Raw genomic sequence first — 22378 nt, 5'->3', positions numbered from 1 at the left:
AGCAGTTGGTTATGTTCTATTACGATGAACGGACATATCCTAGAGATATCATGGAGAATTTCAGTTACACAAGTTTAATGTTTTAATCAGTGCTATTGAATTGTTTATGAAAAAATACGGAGTTCACTAAAGGCCTGGATATAAGCTTGTTTGTAGAGTGGTTACTCCGTGCAGAGTGGTAGCCTCATGATAGGGCGTGTCCATATCCGAAAATGTGCGGAAATGATTGATAAAGAAGTTATATCGCTAGTTTTCACCTTAGCCCAATGTTTTTCAACTCGTAGGATGGCGAGGATAACAAAACGCTCTCCATCTGAATGGTTTTCATGGCAAAATCCAAGTCGCGCATCCTAATCATGTGAGTAATAATCGATCCCCACAATCGATTTCGGCCTCGACGTCTATATAATCACTGCCCAGTTGTAGCCCGGTCTACATTTTGTATGTAGCCTGGGCGGCTCCTTTCATCTGAGGTGTGAAAGTGTTACATAAAGAAATAAATATACTGCTTCCTATGCACAAACTAACTTAACCACATAGAGCTATAATACCATGCTATTCTTTATTGCACTGCTAGATCTATTACATTATTATTGTGACAGTGAGAAAGACATACATACCTGGACATTCACTGGGATCAACACACTTATTCATAGCTTTATTAATGACCATTCCATCAGGACATTCACATTCATACTTTCTGCCAAATGGACCGCACATTTTGTTATCTGTATCATCACAATAATGGTCAATACTATAAGTTGGGTTTCTCTTTCTGATCTGTCCATCAACTGGACAAGCTATGAAATAACAGAAAATTTGACAATGTGGTATGCATGTACACTGAAACAACTTATATATATATATATGTAAGGCATCAGTTATTTAAGTTCATTTGTATATCCTAGTAATAAATTGGCGGTGCAGCCACCACTTTTCCATTTTAGATATGAATTGGTATTTTTAGGGACCTGATATTCAATGTGTTTAGAAAATGCCATGGCCAGCTGTATTCTCCTATATAACCTAAAATAGTTCTTAATTGCAGTACACCTGAAGAGGAATTCACCAGCAAAATATAGTAATTTATCAAAATCTTTGTTTTCATGCAATGGTTAAAAATTCTGCAACTATACCTAACTATGTCAAAAGAAGTGCCAAGTTTATTCACAATAATAGACTGCATATATGTAGTACAGATACTGCAGCTTTAATAAGAACTGGAACTTAAACTTGTGCATTGTAATTATCTATCTTAAGCTAACGCTATCACAAATACCACTAAACAATAGCTACAACAGATACAGTACCTGGACATTCTTCAGGATGGACACATCTTTTCTCAAGATCGTGTATAACCATTCCAACAGGACATTCACACCCATCTGTTATAGCTATTAAAGGACATATACCTTCAAATTGGTAGCATCTAGCATGACAGAGAGGGTGGGATGCAAATGGCTTTCTAATCTGCCCCTCAATGGAACAATCTAAAAGAGAAAGGTCAGTAGTATAATCTTCATTACTTTTATTGACATTAAAGACATGTGTATGTAATGCCACTCCTAGGCTATCAGCACAGCAACTATCCTAACAACTTTTATGTGCATGTGTGTATATTTAAATTTTGCTGACATTTAACTTACTTCTAGAACACAGCCTTTCAATAAGTTTCTGTGCCACTTGGACAAGAGTTGTATCATCTAGTCGTCTGGCAAAGAACGCAGTAGTTCTGTCACCGGTTAGCTTTCCTAATTGCTTTCGACCAGCAGAACCAACTCCTACAGCATAGAGTTGATAAATATCCAGCATTTTAAATTCTTCAATAGCCTGGTCCAACATTTCATCTTCATCAGCTGGTTTACTACCAGTAACAATAACAGCAACATCAGGATAGCCAGGCCTGAAGCCCCAAGTGGGGTCATCATTGGTTTCATTGAGAAGATTTAACACAGGTACAAAATTTGTACCCTGCCGCCTGCTGGGATAACTTCTACTTAATTCATCTATAGCTGACAATAAAGCTTGTCTAGATGTGTGCTGGTTAAGACCAAAATAGAAACTAGCATTACTAGCAAATAATGCTACTCCAACCAAGGTGCTGTCTAATCCAATATCTAATCTTTGAATAATGTGTCTTGTAAATGCTAAGAATGGTTGAACTGCATTGTTAGCATGAATACTAAATGAAACGTCCAGTACAATAACTAAGTCAATTCCATGAATGTTGCAGCCTGTAACAACAATAACAAAGTTAATGTGCACACAAGATTGCTTTGTATATCAATTAAACACACAGGCACCTACCATATAAAATGAACATGGTCCAATTGTATTGAATTTCCAGGTATGAAATTCAAACTAATAAACATAATCTTTTGTCTTCCAGTAGTTCTGTATTGTAATCTTAGTCTATCAAAACACTTGTACTGGAAAACAGTAAGCTATGAGATAACTATATAAACAGTACTACCAGGAGTACTCTTATTTTTTATTATTAGGTACTCTTTCAGAAGACAACATTTATGTATAACTGGAATAATTAAGAGCTCAATCATGCATTGCATAAGATAACAACACCTACTTCTAGAGACCTTCTGCACTTTTGCTGTAAAGCCTTAACTAAATATACTTAACAAATTCCCCCCTTCCCCATCGGAAATTCCTGTGTAGTTTACGAATTCACCAGTGCTTGCAATATTGGCTTGCCCTACACTTACTATGCATTTCCCCACAGTGTGAAATAGTGGTTAAAAAAAGGATCGTCCATGCATGCTTGAAAACTGATGATATGCAAGCTAGTCCAAGATAACATGTAACAAAATTAATAGCTACGTACACTAATTTATATGTTTAGGACAGCTTGCTTACGTATTTTAAAGTTTTAAACAAAGATGCATGGGTGACCTACTGTGGTTGAGGCTTGAGATAACACCAATAACTGCATTATGAGGTAATAATAGAGCTCTATCTCAAGTTGACACCTTGTATTGTCTGTGTAAAGACTGGGACATAAGGAGGACAAAATGATGCGTGTATTGTACATACTGCAGTAGGTGAAAATTCATGCCTTGGGATGAAGCAACATTGAACAGGGTAAAACTCTAGCCCATAGTCCTGTCAATTGTTGAGTTATGCTTGAGTGAAGGCATCAGTTTGTCAGTTAGTAGAAAATAATCCACTAAATAAAAGTTTCATGGAAGGGTTTGGGGTTGGTTGGTCTCAAGACATTTTTGGGCTTGGTCATGCCTAAAGTAACCAATACTGCTAAGCTGTCATGAAGAAAAAGTGAGGCTGGTTTCTGAGTAAAATCTTTGGGCAAAAAATCCCAAACCTCCATGATCCCTAATATACAGCGTATCACTGTACCATACTGTATGATTAGTAATAATAACTCCATTACGTTGGCTAGCCCACCATTGGTTCATTAGCTTTTTGTTCAATTATCATGACATTGTGTATTTTTGTGGGGAAGGGGTGCATGCCATCACCTACTGGCTGGCTATACCACTGCTAGGTTGGATTATTGTTTAACCATGCCATGTGTCTAAACATATGGACCATAGATATATTATGGCTTTATCATGAGTTACAGTACTGTTATATATATATATCATGCATTACCAGGACACTCAGACTGATCAATACAAGTTCCATTGCTTGACAAAACTTTGTCATCTGGACAAAAGCATCCACTGGAACAGGGACCAATTATCTGACAGTCATAGTTATCATAATTGTCACACGTAACAGGACAATGTGGTCCGCACTCCTTATACACCATCCCAGATGGACAAACTGGACCTAATAGATTATACGATACAAGTGTACACATCACACCATGAAATCAATAGCAAAGTACAATGTAAAATATATTGAAACATGGTATAATTATAATGTACAATACAGTTATTGTATACATGCATGCATGGTTATTAAGTACATATTGCAGTGCATATAGTGTAGTTTCACTAGACACTTATTCGTTAAGGGCATATAATTTAAATTGCTGCTGCAACCTCATGCTATACAAACTTACAGCATATAGACCATCAGAATAGTCAGAAATGCCACAGCATAGTTCAATGCATGCTTCACTGGGCAGGTGTCTAACAGATGCTAGTTATCACCTGTGATAATGATAGCTGCACAGGACTTTTTGGGATTGCCATTTCCTTGACTGAAGCAAATTATTTGACACAATACTGGTATCCAAATAAAATTCTTGTAAAGTTATGGTGGGCACAAATAATGCTTTCATTATTGTCCCTTTTAGCACATTCACATGTTTAAAAATTCACAAATAAAATCAATTTTGATCCACCGAAATTACAATCATAAGTGCTTGATCACTAGAGTCTAATGGTATAATACATACAATTATCTGAATTTATTACTACTGTGTTATATAGCTAACTACCAAAATAAGAACTCCATAATTTTATTTGCCTTTCATTTTTGTCTTTGCAAGTAATTATTTACATATGCTAATGGGTGATCATGATATGTAGTTCACCATTTAACACTCAACTACTCACCACATGTCTGGCTACACGAGTTAAGATCAGGAAATCTATTCAGATTTCCACCACAACCACTGTATGCAAACAGTTCACAGTTTTCACTGGTAGAGTTCCAGAAGTAGCTAGGAACAAAATAGTCACATGTTCCGGGATCAGCAGGCTGAGAGCAAGGATCTCGGTCTACAAAATTAAATATAATATTTTAAAAATTATTGACAGAGATTTGCATAGATAGCTAATTACACATTCACACAGCAATAGACCTACACAGAATTGCACCAAAATTAACATTATTAGAACCAACCAGAGGCGTCACAGCACATGTAATGCCTAGCCAGGAATGTTTCTAGCAGATAAAATCTCTTCCACCCAGATTAGGCCATTCTCCAGAGTGACAGTGGTGCTTACAACATAGATATTATAGCTTTATGAAATGGGATTGGAAACCGATGACATCACATAATTAATGTGTGTACCAAATGGGCAGACAGGCTGTGTTGTGCTGGTAATGAAGCACCTGTTATGGAAAACCATCTACACAGATGAGTTATACCCCCCTTTGTGTTGTTCAAAAGGTTAGTAATTAGTTCTTGTGTTCACAGAAATTGTTTTGCAGCCATTGTGTTTGTACAACAGCTGCAATTTGCAAGAGTTGGTGTATGAGGATATATCATGTAGTCAAACTATCAAATATACTAGCTCTTGTTGAAATTAAAATTTTATGCATCTATTGATGAAGCCTTTAGCTACCACCACATGGAGATTTGGCAATTCACAAGTTTAAAAGCCCAACTACTGAGGCATAGGGGTCACACCACAGTTTAAAGCCAATCCACATCACATGTACAAGATTGTTTGGGTTATGGTGTACATGGCTAGCCAATACTCATGACTGCACGAATTGTTATGGAATTTTAATCAGTTTAAATCTCTGGGTCAAAGCCTTAGTGCTAGGGTAGTTTTTTTTAAAAATCCCTACATTCCCCTACGTAGTCTCGCAAGTACAGCTGGTTTTCTATCTGTGCATTGTTGTAGAAAAAACCGTCTGGTAACATTCACCAAAATTCTGTAACATTAATCATCATTGACACTACCAAAATTCTGGCAGAGCCAACAAAAACAGTTGGCATACCACTTGGGATAGAACCACTGTTGCTAAGGATGCACAACAATTCTGCTAAGGGAACATCATGAAATTATGTTCTCCTGCAAAAACAAATACTGGCAAATGTTACGTACTATGTATGTGGGAAATACTGTGTGGCTGGTGACTGCCAGTGAAGACAACATTGTGCAAAAGCATTTCCTGGGTAGCCTACCACCAACTGTTTGCCTTCTAAGGCTCATAAGTACTTGATTCTACTGAAACTACCTTGTAATTTTCCACTGCTCTCCATACAGCCAGCAGACCAGCTGAAATATGTATGGACAAATGGACAAACACCTGGAGGACTCTTCTTCAAACAAAATAATGAAGACAGATGCTGCTCTTTACTGAACAAAGGTTTCGACTGAAACTAAAAGGCTGCGAACCAGCTGCCCGTAGCCTCACTCACAATGCAAGTATATTACTGATCACGGTCAACTTCTTATGAAAGCTCATGACAGATTTTGCATACAGAGGTTTTCTAATTGGTTGTCTGCGACTACATGGTAGCTGTACAAATTGGTTGTCCTCTACTACATGGCAGCTGTCCAATTTGAAAACCTCTGTTTGTGAAACCTACTGTATACATTCAGAGGAGATTATAACTAGTTTTTGTCGATCTGACATTGTCAGATCAAAGTCAAAATTGATCCGACATGATCTGCCATTGTATTACAATGGCTGCCATTGTATTACAATGAGCTAGGGGTCTGAGGGACATGTTCCCTGGAAAATGATTTTAAATGCTCTGAGATTGCTAATGATACATGTATGTGTCTTGACACATAAAACTCATTCAGCACCTATGCACTGCATCATTGCTAAGCCACAAACATAATGAGTCTGAATGAGTGAAATCCAATGTTTTGTGAGTATACTTGTTCTCTTATTTCAGTAAAAGACTTTTATAATAAATATGCGCATGCTGTATAAAGAACTTAAAGGTCTATAGGTGAACTATACCCACAGTTATTATTATTATTTGTTTATGGATATACAAACACAGGATAAACTATGCAAAAATAAGTTTAGGCACTAGGTCTTTGTTCATATCCATATCCTAACTTGTGTTCCCAGCAAAAGTCCAGTTGTTTTTTGAATAAAGAAATGTTGTATTACGTAATTACAACTACACTGAGTCTTATATAATAATTATATTAGCAAATGCTATTACAAAGTTGTGACTACAGGTAGCTAGTAGCTATCTACTAATATCAGTCTAGATATGGACTAAAAGTTTGAAACAGAGCAGAGAAAACTTGTAAGTGTACAAGTGGGAGCAAGGAAGTGAATGAATATTGATTATTCTATAGTAATACCACAGGACATTCAAAAAGGCTGCGTGCTGAACTGTGTGAATGTTGCGATTATAATCTGTACCCCAATACATGACTAAGGTTCAATTCCCCACGTTAATAAAAGGCCTATTAGGTGCAACATTTCAGCGACTGTTCTACCATATGGCTCCAAATTTTTGTAGTTTACAAATTTTGTAAAACCCTTGATTTTGGACAAAAGGCAATATTTGTAGAAATATTAATTTTTTGCAACCTTATACGATTGATCGATTTTTTCTATATAGCCAAAGCGCAAGTGTGTATACTTGCGATTGTGCAGCTACCAGAACAGCATGGTAGCCATCGGAAGACTTTGTTTCCAAAGAAACTACAAAGCCAGAGCTAAATATGATAGTACTTATCTTATCCCAGAGTATACACTTGGTGATGATGTGTAGTCATGTTATATATTCTTATATTTAAAAAAAAAAGTTAATTTAAAAATGAAGTAGGGATCTAAGCAATAAAAAGTAGTGAAACAAGAGATAAATGATGGTATTACAGCATAGCTCAGTGGGAAAGTCCCTACTTTGGCATTGAACAAAACAATAATAACTAATGTGCCAAAGTAGGGACTTTCCCACTGAGCTATGCTGTAATACCATCATTCATCTCTTGTTTCACTACTTTTTATTGCATAGATCCATACTTTATTATTTTTATTTAAAAAAAAAACTAGTTTGTTTAGGTTTTTGTTGTGGCACAGCTAGTAACTTGTATTAGTCCACTTGTGTTTTCCATATCTGTAGGTATGGGGAGGCAGATACCATCGCTTATAAACATCTTGCCTATTTGTTAGTGAGAAGTGGAGTTCCCTATATTCTGTGGTTATGGGCTGGCTTTTCTGTAGTTTGGAGTTCTCCTTGCTGCACTCTTCAATAATGTGCATCAGGGGATCACGTCCAAGCATCCCTGTGTGCCTCGAGCTGTTGACCTTGCTGTTGCTGAGGGGCACCCTTAAGAACAATAATGCTTTTATATTGTGCTTGCTTCTTTTTCTTATAAAAATATGTCTACCAGAACAATGTAACTTGTACTTGTTCTATCATACATGACTGTTATATTAGAGTGACTGTTGTATTAGAGTATATCTTGGGTCAGCCAAGGGGTGTGCAGTGTGCAGCTATAGCTAGACCAATAAGGGGTGAGGTGATCTTGTTTACTGTTAAGTATAGTTAGATTGTTAAGAGGTAGGGTCTCCATAATCTATCGCTATTAGTCCACTTACATCTTTATTTGAGGGGTATGGTCTGAACCTATCGCAAATGAGATCCCAATCGTGAAGTTGCAGATATCTACACACACAGAGACATTGAGGCTATCAAAAATGTTCAAAGATGAGCAGCAAGATTTGTTACCAACAATGATTCCTGATATGCTAGTGTAACTGAAATGTTATCCAACCTGAATTGGCCCACGTTAACCAGATGTAGAAATGAGCAGAAGGCTACAAGATTATAACCCACCAGATTGATATAAATGCTGACATTCTCCTTACTCCTAACCCTGATATCTACCACACCAGAGGCCACAGTAAAAGATTTATGTTACCAATGACATGGATAAATTCTTACAAATACTCCTTTTTCCCATCCGCTATTAAAATTTGGAATTCCTTATCCCAACACGTGATAGAGTTAACAGAGATCGAACAATTCAAGCACAGCCTAGCTGGTTTAGAGACTGTTTAATAATAGAATGATTGTAAATATATATATATACTATTGTTTTGTTGTTGTTTCTTTTTTGTGCACTACACTCTTTTTGAGGTCTGCACAATATAAAAAATAACAATAATAATAATCTAGCTAGAGTACCTATTATAGTAGCGCCGAGACTTAAGCACTTCTGAAAGCAGTGAGTCTAAAATTCGACTTTAAGCAATTTTTTAAAATTCTGTATCTGGCCACCTGTAAGTGTTTTGTTATGTTTAACGTATATTACGTATGTGGACTAGTACTATTCCATAAAGGTGGATTTTGTTGTATAAAATGTCCCTAGGATGATTTTTAAATACGGAATTTTTGGTGCCGTGCAAAATTTTCACCACGATCCCTACTTAAACGGTACTACTGTACCGTTGGTTACGGCAATTGCCCTATAAATTAACACTACACAAACTCCCAGAGAGAGAATAAACGTCTTAATGATTAAGACAAAATATACATTACAAGCATATAGGGGCCTAGACACAGGGGTACCATGTGCTGATGGATCAGTACAGGAGCCCTGGCAAGACTTCCATTAACTAAAATTAAACTAAATTATATAATACACCAAAAAAAAATCTATATAATATCTATATATATGTAATACTTAAAGTTTACCTAAGGTGGTCTAAAAGATCCCAGTCCGGGGAGGCTCTAGAATTAAAAATTCTGTAAGAACAGGACACAGCAATGCGAGCTGCCTGCTCAAACAAGGATCTTACGGTTTTCTTTGGCATTTCACAAGCAGTAGCCATTTGAGCAATTGTTTCTGACAAAAAGTGACCTAAACAACCAATTTCAATGGGAACAAGATTGACAGTTAACCTTTTATCACTACATGCTTTAGATTAAACAGTACAAATTTGTGCAGTGTTAAGGCCGCCGGTAAGGCTTTATTTTAGGCCCTGGTAAAGTATTAATAATACGAAGTAGTTTCTAGAGTTATGCACTTGTCAATTTCATGCCCCCCCCTTTCCCGGGGGTGGGGGAACACAGGGGATTTGACAAATCGTGGTGTCAAATTCCCCACTACTGGAGCAATATGTCCCCACCCCCATAGTAGGGGATTTGACAACACCTCAAGGATAACTAAGCGCATATTTCATGCATGCAACTATAGTAGTAAACCTGCCCTATATAGCTAGTAAAATTATAGCAAGTACGATTTTATTGTTTAGAAATGCAACTACCGAAAATCAGTCAGTGAATTGGACAATTGTGAATTGTCCCGGGTGGGGACAAGAAGCAATGTCAAATCCCCACCTGGGGTGTGGGGACGCCCGGGGGCGAGGGCATGAAATTGACAAGTGCATTACTTTTTAGCTAGATCTAACTTCGCAGTTCTTTCCTGATGAATGTGCATTATCAGCAAGTTTTTTAGCCTATAAGCACACATACCACAACCCTTCAGCTAGAAATGATGAATTTTCAGCAGATATGATGATAAAAGTTCGTTTACCCAAGAACAAACTGCAGTAAACTTTATACCGAATGGTGCAAACGATTAGCTATCCGGCCAAGGAGCGATATCTTTTGTACCACGCTGCATGGTTGCATGGTCCAGCAGCACCGTTTTTTCTCACCTGACTTCCTATCCTTACTAATGGATCAACATTAACTAAGCTACTTCTAGTGGCTGGTTGTAAGCATAGCCTATGAGTACAGCAAACACCATGCAGTGCAGCATTACAAGCAGTAGCTAACCGAATTATAATGTTGATAATTACAGCGCTATCTTCCACTCGATATTAACAATAGAACCCTCTTCTAAATTTGAGTTAAAGCACTAACCTGTCTCAACATTCTTCGGAGTCCTCTCCTATGCACAGAGTCAACAGAAATCCTCGAAAGAAATCGATGAACTGACTGGCGCGGTTTTTTTCCCTGGAGTTGCCCGTGACCGCATCCGGTTCTTATCGGGTGTCCTTGAATTAATAAGTATCACACTATTTGCTACATTATACCGATGTTATGGGACCTAGCCTGACGTGGCTTAGCAAGAACTTCGATTGTTTTTGGTCGACGACTCGCCGTTAACGAACAATCACGTGATCACACCTTGTAGTATAATTCTAAAACCAAAAATTACAGGGGGTGCGCCAGCACCCGGAGCACCTGTGGTTGTTACGCCCCTATAATGGATACATCATTAGGTCACTTTGAGATGAAATGGCTTCTTTATAGTCTAAGGCTTCTTTAAAGAATGATGATGCAATCAATATCTTCAAAACAAAGTTTCTAAAACACAAATCTATGGGCACCTGACCCTTGCTAGGGACGTGCATTGCCAGACTAATAAATGCTGCCTATATAAGGATTCAATTTGCATTTGTCTTTGCAAGCAATTTATACATATTATGCTAATGTGTGATCATAATACTTTAATACTCAGCCACTCACCACATTTCTGGCTACATGAGTTAAGATCAGGAAACCTATTCAGATTTCCACCACAACCACTGTATGCAAACAGTTCACAGTTTTTACTAGTAGAGTTCCAGAAGTAGCTAGGTACAAAACAGTTACATGCTCCATAATCAGCAGGCTGAGAACAAGGATCATATTCTAGAAAAAAAAACAAGAAAAACAAAACAATAAGCTTGTAGATAATACATTTGGCACCATAGCTATCTATCCAGAAACATTATACTGACAGTGATTCGTATAATGTAATGTATACATAAAGAATTTAGTTTAGTTAAGTCACAACAATAATATCAATAACTCTTCATACAGCAAGGTATATAGTCAAACCTGAACACTCCACAATTGGTAGACCTGGTAGACATTGTTCACACTCTACATTCCTTAGTGAACATTTTTTATCAGCAGGACATCCTCCATTATCAACTTCACACGTTGGCTCACAATACACCTGACCAGTTGGCTGATGTATCTTTCCCTGATGTCCTCTTGGGCAGTTGACAACATTAGGACAACTAGTAGCTGCAAATAGTTATAGAAGATCTAGATGGTATGGCTAGCTTTGTTAAATATAAATTCTAACATCCTTTATTCATGGCTATATACACCATGCTTGCTCGCTATAGTAAAATTAATAGTTGTACACAACAGTGAAATAATCTCTGTACAAGAACTGTTTAAAGTCATAACAGTGATCACTTACATGCATGGACATGAAGTTGGCATTTCTATACTGTTGGGTGAAATACACATGCTATTTTGCAAATATATTACTCTGTGCGATGTGCCTATGCATGTAAACATAGTTTAGAAATAATCATTGTACACCACTACACTGTTTACAATGTAATGTACTTGTGTATACAGCAGCTAACATCTGCAATTATTACAGATAATTGTCTACAGTACAGCTAGCCAACTACGTAACTATGTATGTTCTAATTTACTATAAAGTGAAAGCATACTCAGGTTCTTGCTATCATACCTTGTCCTTGCACCTAAGTGGTGAAAAAAGAGCATAAGTACATATGTGACCGCAACAATACACTTGTATATACTTACTGCAACAATGAAACATGCTGCTGTGACTACTATAGTAGTAGCCAAAGTATTCATGGTGCCTTTTATCCACACTCAGTATGTTTACAAGGCTCCAATGAGGAGTATTTACACTGAGCCTTCTTTTATAGTGTAAAGGTGAGAGTGACTTGATAACCACAACTTTAATTCATTTATACTCAGTGGTATTTCATAGAAATACATGTTATGTAGTCAAAGTTATTTTTGTCTACAAGAAAACCCATGTCGATGATGATATATGTTATCATTTCTTGGCAACCAATTAAGAGGAAGTTATGATTTTCAGTAGCGTGTAATAGTGCACCATAATAGTGTGTAATGTTATTGTCTTGATAGTATGAACAGTGATTGAGTTTTAGTGAGACTATGCAAATTCGATGTATTGGAGTTACTGTAGTATTCACCATTGTTAAAATCTATCTAGATGAGAAAGCTCACTACTAGCAGCTGGTGGCACCATTAGCATGCAACATTGTATCTACTGCATGCTTAGTCAATGGATAAGTGGAAGTGTTCTGATGAATTAATAGCATATAGAAAGATGGTGACCTAGTGTAGTTAATGCCTTGTTCTGCACCAAATTAAAACATTGGCATACAAAAACTTTTCTCAACATATATTGTGTCCAGTTAATTTACACGAGGAGTGAAAAAGTTGTGGGTACTGAGTCAATGGCCTTTTTGTTTTGCTCATCACACAAGGATTTAATTTTTGCACCCTGGCAGTTGTTGAAGCAATGTGAGTGGATTGATTATATAAGTGCACTTCAGATATACATATAATATATTGCTTTGTTATGTGTATCAAACAGTATATGTTAGTGCTGTCTATGCATAGGGATCACCCCTAAAGTGATGGCAACCAAAACTTACATTTTAAAAAATAATTCCTAGAGACATGTTACGTGACAAAAATTACAATAATATTAGTCCATCTAACATCAAATACATGCAGAATTAAACAAGAAAAACTTATTCAAGGCGGCCATATATAAATTTATAATGTAAAGTAATAGTTGCATGTAAACACTTTAAATTTATAGAACAAGTCACAAAGTTTTTAAAAAGCTTATGTGGTGAGAAGGAGTGCCAATTATTGATCCATATATTATAATGAGTTAATGACATCACCTGGACCACATGAATCTCAGTTCAAACTGCAGAAATAAAATTAAAAAAGCAGCAGTAATGTAACAACATGAAATATTGAGCTCTTGGAGTTATAAAAAAACAACTTACTAAGTGGGGTATGAGTACTTGTGGCTTGTGGTATATAACTAATGGACATACTAGGAATTTTGGTAAGAAGAAAGTTGTTTACTACAAAACTAGTTAACTACTACAACAGGATGTGGTGACTCCTAGAATCGAACATTACTTCATGTATGATTAATACAATGTGTACAACTTCGTAACACTGTCAGCACTGAAAATATTGCAATTGGCATTTGGAATGTTCACAAAGTAGAAAGCTGCACTGCTGTGGAACTGATAATTATTTTAGAGGTACTTAATATGAACAGCGTTGCTATTAAAGCTGTTCCTCAAGCTGTTCTGAATTGATTCTATAAAAACTATCGTGAATTAAAGCATTATAGTTAATGTAGTGAAGGAGAAAAGTCAGCAAGCATCATCCACTGCTTAGGATTTTTCAGTCGATGGATAAGGAGAATGTTCTCACAGCACAAATAAATATACGTAGAAAGAGTGTCACCTTGTAGTGTAAAAAGCCTTTCCTTTATGAATTTCATTACTCAGTTTGTACCAAAATGCTTAGCATGCTAAGTGCCCAAGAAAACCATTTGACATTCATTGACATGTTCAGTAAAAATCTTTGATGAGCTTTAATCACTAAAGTATTATATTGCAAATAAAACAACTCCAAAATTTATAATAGCATTGTCAATGTTTTTTTGTGGAGCAGAAGTAGCTAATAAGCTATAGCAATTGGAAGAGTAGATATGACTATATTTTAGGTGTGATAGGTATCACTTTTGGTAAGCATAGACGGTACTAATGTATACTGTTTGATACACATAGCAATATGTACATGTGTACCTGAAGTGAGTCTATTATGATGATCAATCCGCTCATATTACATCAACAACTTTGACTGTATATGGTTGCTAATAAACATAATACTACAGTATTATACATACCAGAGATATATTCTTGGTATATCCATTACTTCACCACATGCTTAACCACACAACATGCTGGTGTTTTACTACACTTTATAATGGCTGCTTATGCAACATATATAGTACTGTATGGCAAGGCCCACATCAAACGTTCGAAGGAAAGAACATACTGGACAATAATTTGGATCACAAGTAAGTACATTTACATGTAACTTAATTGTGCATGCAGTCATAACATTAACTATGTTTGGTTTTTAACAGAGTTATATTCTTGGTATATCCACTACTTCACCACATGCTTAACCACAGCAAGCTGGTGTTTTATTACACTAGCTATAGTTTATGTAGCATATATGTGACTGGGCCTGCGAAAATAGGGCATGTGGGCACATGATTTTTGCCTACTTTTCCAAACGTTCGTCACTCATAACTTTTTGTACCATTATGTTATGGCAATGCAATTTTGAGCATGTAGTAAGAATTTAATTGGCTCTATGATGCAAGTAACAAAATACAAATATTCTGTTCCAGCACTGAGATATGACCTGTAGAGTGACGCAGTGTAGTTTGTGCCCACATGCCCTGTTATCGCAGGCCCGGTCACATATATAGTTACTCACAAAGCCCACATCAAAAGTTTGATAATTATGCATGCAGTCATAACTGTGTGTGGTTTTTCAAAGTATTGGATATAACTGGAGTTTACAATATATGATATAAAATTGTTTTGCATGGTTAATGAGTGATCAATAGTCCATGTACACAAATTGTAATAGAGCTTAATTTGCTGGATACAAACAACTTCCAGATCTTCATGTGAAGTTACCTTGCGACAGGAATTTTGTTATCAACTGCTATTGATACACATCCACCATGGAATGGGCGTTCTTTACAGAATGAGGTGTCATTTTAAATTTTAAGGTAAAATTTCAGAATCATAATCAGTGAGCCATATTTCTGTTAGACCAATGAGTTAATAGGACTTTGAATAAACTATAGTGATTGAAAAAGATTGAGTTTGTTGACAATGCTTCAAGGATTTGTATGAAATGCAGAGTCATTTGGAGCTGGCCCATCACTGAGTTCCATATCAGAATTATTATTGGAAGTACTATTCAGTATCACTGCATTTGGTCTGGGAACAAAAACCTAATTGGTAATTTCACTATAAAGTTGGCCTTTGCCCTTTGCTTCTTTTTCATAAAAAAATTGAAAGATGATTTCAACTTTTGGATTACAAACTCTACAAAAAAAGGTTCCCCCTGACACACAGCTATATACCATACTCAACATTCTATTGGCACAAAACTGATAGATACAGTTGGTGCAATTATCTATGGAACATTGCTTTAAAATTTGGCATTGCACCCTTGCTAGCCCTTCTCCCGGCTTGTCAGTAATGATACCATTCATTGACAACTATTACTGACATGGTGTCAGAGATTACGTATATCAGTACGTCAATAAAGTTTTTTGGATAACATTATACATTAAACCAGTAGAAGATTGCAAAATCAAACTGCTTTTGATGCAAAATAATAGATCCTAACATTATAATTCAAATCTAGAAACAGACCATCAATTATATCATCTCAAGTATGTGAACAGTACTTTATTGAAAAAATGGTGTTTTTGCCAGAATTTGTTACAGAGAATTCGAGCTGGTGCACATTCTAGACTTATTGCTGATGTAATCTGTCTGCAAGAAATGAACCTTAGTTGTACAAGGATTACTATTTATGTGGAAAATTTCATAATTGTATTGCAAAGTGGACGAAATGTGTGCTATGCTGCTCTACTATTGTTCAAATAACAGAAACAAAAAATTGCAAGCAATTTTGAAGTCATGTAGCTATATATAGCTAGCTACATACCGAGATAAACTGCTTATTCCTACGTATATAATACACATGCTTCATAACTTACGTATGTAGTATCCTAGTATATACTCTTCAAGTTCAACTATTGTTTATTATGACAATTTAATTAACTTCTTGTCAAATTCAAGTTGCGCAGTGTTTCAGATATACTTGACAATTTTAATTTTCTGCACATTGAGTGGGATACACTATCAGGTCATTCTGAATCTCCTGCTTGAAATCAATTTTGTAATCTAGCTTTCCAGACTATCTTGAGTCAGCTCATCAATATCCCAACCAATACTTCATGGTAAAATCCTGGACTTACTTGAGTTCTCCCTAATTTGGAAGACAGGACCTGTCACTTACTGGTACACACAGATTCTTTCTTACAATCTGATCATTATGTAGCTATTGAGTAATACATAATATTATGGCAAACTATTGAAGATTTCAGTACTCATATGAATGCTATGCGTTTGTTTACTCCTGTGAAAAACTATTTTGATCATCATCTTATGCGTCGTATAAAATTCCATAGAACTCTCCATCGCAGATACAAGCATCATGCACCCTTCAAAACAAAATAAGACATTCACTCCCTAATACTGATGATTTGCCAGCCGGCTGTACATGATTCATCACCATCACTGTCACTGATGTGTGTCAAGCCCTAGTTTCATTTTATATTCAAAAATCTCCTGAAAATTTCTCATTCCTCCAATATTCAAAATAGCAGTGCAGGAGGGTGGAATTATTAGTGTTATTAACTGGACAGCTGAATTAACTAGCTTAAATGACTCAGAATTCAATTGCAACCTTAAAAGGTACTGAATAGCTGCACTCAGCCTCCAATGGCACAAAAATCCTAAGTGTGGTAAGAAAATGATGATGTGGACAGAGATAAAAAATAATAATTAGCTATGGCCTTGTTTTAACTCTTCACCTCCCAGCATATATTATCCCATACATTAATTTACATGTACAATATAATGTGTAATCTTTTTGTAGCTTGATGGAATGTGCTTTGTCTAATCCATTTAGTTTTTATTAGATCAACTTAACCTCTTAGAAAAAAATAAATTTCCATAATATTGGCTGGTCTTATTTAAAGCACAGCAATACATGTGCTATTATCCTTTCTCATGGCAATGAATCATCTTATTCCCATCATAAAATCATCATATATATAGAATTCTATTATGCTTTTCTCTACCAATTTTTTTTTCTACTTGTAGTTGAATGTTGTGACCATCCATTGAAACACCAATGATTGCTAATCATGTTACCATAATTAAAAAAAACAACAACTTCAAATTCATAATTATAATCACATTGATGACACTGGTCACTGGAGTATAGAGAACTAGTGGTGAAAATGATGATTGTAAACGTGTCGGTCACTGTGTGGGAGACATAAAGCAATAATGTGTAGAGTAGTGTAAAACGATTTTGCAGGAGATTAAAGGATGAAGTACATGGATATTCAGTGTATGAGCCTGGATGTTTGTGGATTGCAATTGTGAAGCCAAAGCAGTTCAATTACAATTTGCATTACTCCACTGCTTGTAAATTTAGTTATACAGAAAAATTGAAATATGTAGTTAGCTAATATGTACTAATGAATGAACTCTGTGATGTATGCATGTACAGTAACTGTATATGCATGTTAGATTTTGCCCCAAAATAGTTCATTAATGTCTATACTGATACAACTATTATGCAACCCATATGGGTGACTTGTTTGCCGACTAACTTTGCAAGCAATAACAGCTACAGTAACTAAACTCCACCCTAAAAATGTGAGTGGACCTAGTAACCAGGTCACCATGAATAACATTGGAAAATCTGTCATGTATAACAATTCTTTTTTTGGCAATGAGGAAAAATTCCATATAAGCTCATGCTAATCATTGATGGCCATCCATCCCACACATACCTTCACACTGTGTATACGTATGCTTGCTGACTCAGCAGTAGATTTGTACATACCTCAGTATGTTAACATTGTTGGCTGTAGTAGTAACAATAGTCTTGTTCTCTCAGATTATCATTACAGTGACTAGTTGTCCTCTAGCTACTATCAATTGTACAGTCCAGTATGATGATGATATCACTGGTACAGTGAATACTGCACAATATTGTCATGCTGATAACTGTACTGTAAAGATTATCAAGACTGGAGATGTACTGGATATTGTTTACCTTGATGATCAGTTTATTATTGGGTGTAGTAAGACAGATAATGTAGTTGTATTGCAAACTGAACACAATGTGAGTAGTAAGACATTTTGTTCTCCAGATACTGAAAAGACTACTGTTAGTGAACACATTATCAATCTATCATTTGCTGTGTCAGCATTTTTGCTAAACAATGTGTTAATTGTTTTCATGATTCGACGAAAGCTTTATTCTTCAATGTCACTTCTACTACTATTGACATCAGCTATAATAGAAACAGCATCTTTTACTGTATTCTTTGTCTATGTACTGATGGAGTTTGTCTGGCCTGTTTCTAATACAGTATGTATCATTTTAACTAACGCAAGTGGTGTCACAGTGCGTTGTATTAATTTATTAATAATTGAAATGTTTATGGTTATTGGGTCAAAATTTTATGATAGTGTGAAAATCAGACCTGCAGTAGAAAAGACTTCAATGGAAAAAATCAAAATGTTTTGGATATTTTTAACAATATCCGTTGTAATCAGTATCCTACTTAATCTTCCTAGAGCCCTAATATTCACCCTGGATGGTGTCACTCTTATTAATGACGATGATTATTGTATCCCATGGAAGTTGCTCCATCAGGTAAACTCAGTTGCAGACATCATCACTAAAATGGTGGTTGCCGTTATTTTGCTTACTACAATATTGTTATTCTCATTGATCATGGTCTTGTTCTTCATTCTTTCTAAGCGCAATTCAATTAAAGGCAAAGAGATTAACAAACAGCTAGCAAAGATTGCTGTAATTTTAATGTGCTCAACTGGAATCGATTCAGTAGTATATTACACTGTTACGTATTTCACTGATTCAATTTACAACTTTGCAATTGGTAGTGTATTTATATTGGGAGAAAGAATTGGTATCCTGTTTGTTCTTTCAAGAGTTCAGAAAACTCGTCAAGTTACAAGTGCTGGATTATTTCAACATAACTACTATGACATACATGATATACAGCAATAATTGTAATGCTCAGGGCTTGGAAAGTGGTGGCATTATTGTGTTAGAAAGAAATTTAATGTGATTGGTGTATAATACGCATGTATGTATGTATGTATGTATGTAGATTTTATTATGGGCTCAGTGTATGATGAGAAGTGGTAAACTACAGACGACAAACTAAAGTTGTTCAACTTGACCCCTACTCTGATAATAATGAATTGTTATATAACTAATTGTAGCTGCTTATCGTACTGTAATAACCACCCATGTGTAATTAATGTGCCTGTGTGTTTGTGATTATAACACCACCCATGTGTAAATGTGCCTGTGTGTTTGTGATTATAACACCACCCATGTGTAAATGTGCCTGTGTGTTTGTGATTATAACACCACCCATGTGTAAATGTGCCTGTGTGTTTGTGATTGTAACACCACCCATGTGTAAATGTGCCTGTGTGTTTGTGATTGTAACACCACCCATGTGTACATGTGCCTGTGTGTTTGTGATTGTAACACCACCCATGTGTAAATGTGCCTGTGTGTTTGTGATTGTAACACCACCCATGTGTAAATGTGCCTGTGTGTTTGTGATTGTAACACCACCCATGTGTAAATGTGCCTGTGTGTTTGTGATTGTAACACCACCCATGTGTAAATGTGCCTGTGTGTTTGTGATTGTAACACCACCCATGTGTAAATGTGCCTGTGTGTTTGTGATTGTAACACCACCCATGTGTAAATGTGCCTGTGTGTTTGTGATTGTAACACCACCCATGTGTAAATGTGCCTGTGTGTTTGTGATTGTAACACCACCCATGTGTAAATGTGCCTGTGTGTTTGTGATTGTAACACCACCCATGTGTAAATGTGCCTGTGTGTTTGTGATTGTAACACCACCCATGTGTAAATGTGCCTGTGTGTTTGTAACACCACCCACGTGTAAATGTGCCTGTGTGTTTGTGATTATAACAATGCATGCAGAACATGAGGCACTACAATGGCAGCAATTAGTTGAATTGTACTAGTTTCACTGTAACGGAGCGTACTGATCATTAGCTTGCACAGGATCTCATAAGTGCTGCAAGGCACTATAAGCTCTGCAAGGCACTATAAGCTCCTGGCACTGCAAGGTGATATCCGCTACAAATCAAATCCTGGCACCTTAGAGTTTACTACCTTGATTAACCTAAAGTTGAGATAAATTTTAGCTGTGAAATGCTATGAGCAAAGGAGAAGATATGGTTCATATAGACTTGATATAATTAAAGTTACAATAATCCTGCTTAGTCTTGTAAACAAACAAGACCCTGTATCAGTGATGGTAGCTCAGACATTTACTTTAAGAATATACAGAAAATGTGCCAATTGAGAGTACGTTTGTAAAATTTAGAGTGGCCCGGCAATGATTGTTCTATTAGAGTATGTGACAGTTGATCTCTTAAATTTGCTCTATGACTTCTTGATGAGGGGACATTACATGTGTGTGTATGGCCCATATGCCATAACCAGAATTAGTGTATACAATGATGATCATCACATGATATTTCTGTTAAATTAAGTGAAAAAAATGTTCATTCTTTTTGCGTAAGTATGTGAACTATATTGACCATTTTTTTGAATCACCAATATGAAGCGTAAAATTGGTACACCCTGTACTTATTAACTAGTATAATACAGTTAGGCACTGTCAAGGAACAAATTGAGCTTTGAGAGTGGATTCACATTGAACTAGTTAAAACTACTTGACTGCTCCATTAGTGTATTTTATGCCTGATGATATGTAGGCCTCATTGCCCAGTAGTATTATGCTTAAGTCGATAGTTGTGTCCTGGTGATAACTATTCCCTCAGTATGTACAGGGATGATATCTATTTCATAATATCCCACTGCAAATCACAGCCCATTAAGCTGATTTTAGTGATGTATTCACTCATCTAACATGTACATCATGGCCACTCACAAGCTACTAAACATTAAACACATCTACCTCTTCCTAGGCCTATTTGTGTAACATGGCTGGTTTTGAGCTTTATTCCTGTACACTAATTGACACCCACATACTGGGATAATTAGTTATCGCCCATGCAATATGGCACTTTGATTCTCCCACACACTGGGACATAACATTAATTATGACTACACACTGTATAAAGTGAACCCCAGAGGAGGTATGACACATGTTAAAAATAATTTGTGCTAATTGCGTATCTTGATTCTTGACTTCTAAATTGATGTTTGAATTTTCCATTGTTACATTTGCACCTCTGTTTTGTGCAATAAGCTCATCCATCTCCAATCATCCTGTATACTAATATCAAACTAATGGGGTTCATTGTGCATCCAAACTATTCTGTCAGATCAAAACGTTAACATATCATCTTTCTTGAATTTGTTCTGACACTTTGATATATTTCAGGCTCTGCAGTAAATAATACCATCATAGTGGCCATGTCAAATAAATCCAAACATAAGGTGTATTTCTTGATCACATTATCTAGTGTTCCTATTCTACTAATGCAATCATGTTATATGTCACCGGATCTGCAAGAGTCCCACATGTTAGTGCAAGCCTAATTTCACAGTAGAATGCAATAAAACACAATGGATGAAATATTTTCGAAATCAAAAAAAAAATTGTTTGAGCACTTGTTTTGTAATGAAGGAAGGTGGCAACAGCCAAACTATGGTAGCATCGTGATCCCCAAAGCAAGTGGAGTTCGAAAATCTTTCTTTTGTGTTAGTACTCCTACGGAGAGAAGAGATAAGAGCGTTAGTTCGCCTTATGTTGGACAAGCGATTTGTCATCGTTTTTCTCTCATGTTGTCACCTTCACCTAACTTTTTAGAAATGGCCTAGAAGACAAAACTTGCCCAGCAATGGATCTGCCTGTTAATGGAGAACCCAATGGTGTAAGTTGCATCTTGGTAGAGAACTGCGTTTGAAGGTTATGACTGTTTATTTAAGCGCCAGTAGTTCATTTTCCGTATAGTC

At 36.2% G+C, this 22378-nt stretch overlaps 2 protein-coding genes across 2 annotated transcripts in view; one reads left to right on the top strand and one right to left on the bottom strand.

Moving 5' to 3' along the window:
• LOC136261846 (uncharacterized) overlaps positions 1–11736 on the bottom strand; it is a 67348-nt gene extending 55612 nt beyond the window's left edge. The window contains exons 1-8 of the mRNA XM_066055961.1: positions 11724–11736; positions 11471–11662; positions 11117–11281; positions 4539–4703; positions 3625–3804; positions 1647–2234; positions 1311–1490; positions 621–800 (exon numbers count right to left, since the gene is read on the bottom strand). Coding sequence (XP_065912033.1) covers positions 621–800; positions 1311–1490; positions 1647–2234; positions 3625–3804; positions 4539–4703; positions 11117–11281; positions 11471–11662; positions 11724–11736 — 1663 coding nt within the window. The remainder of the gene's footprint in view (positions 1–620; positions 801–1310; positions 1491–1646; positions 2235–3624; positions 3805–4538; positions 4704–11116; positions 11282–11470; positions 11663–11723) is intronic.
• A 6470-nt stretch (positions 11737–18206) lies between these two features.
• On the top strand, positions 18207–19575 carry LOC136248808 (uncharacterized). The gene is made up of 2 exons (XM_066040622.1): positions 18207–18338; positions 18389–19575. Exons 1-2 carry the CDS (start codon positions 18321–18323, stop codon positions 19406–19408), a joined length of 1038 nt encoding a protein of 345 aa, XP_065896694.1. The 5' UTR covers positions 18207–18320; the 3' UTR covers positions 19409–19575.
• The last annotated feature ends 2803 nt before the right edge of the window (positions 19576–22378 follow it).

The sequence above is a fragment of the Dysidea avara genome, chromosome 1 (assembly GCF_963678975.1).
Source record: "Dysidea avara chromosome 1, odDysAvar1.4, whole genome shotgun sequence".
NCBI classification, from domain to species: domain Eukaryota; kingdom Metazoa; phylum Porifera; class Demospongiae; order Dictyoceratida; family Dysideidae; genus Dysidea; species Dysidea avara.
The sequence above is the reverse complement of the archived record's forward strand: the minus strand, read 5'-3'. Positions and strand labels throughout refer to the sequence as shown.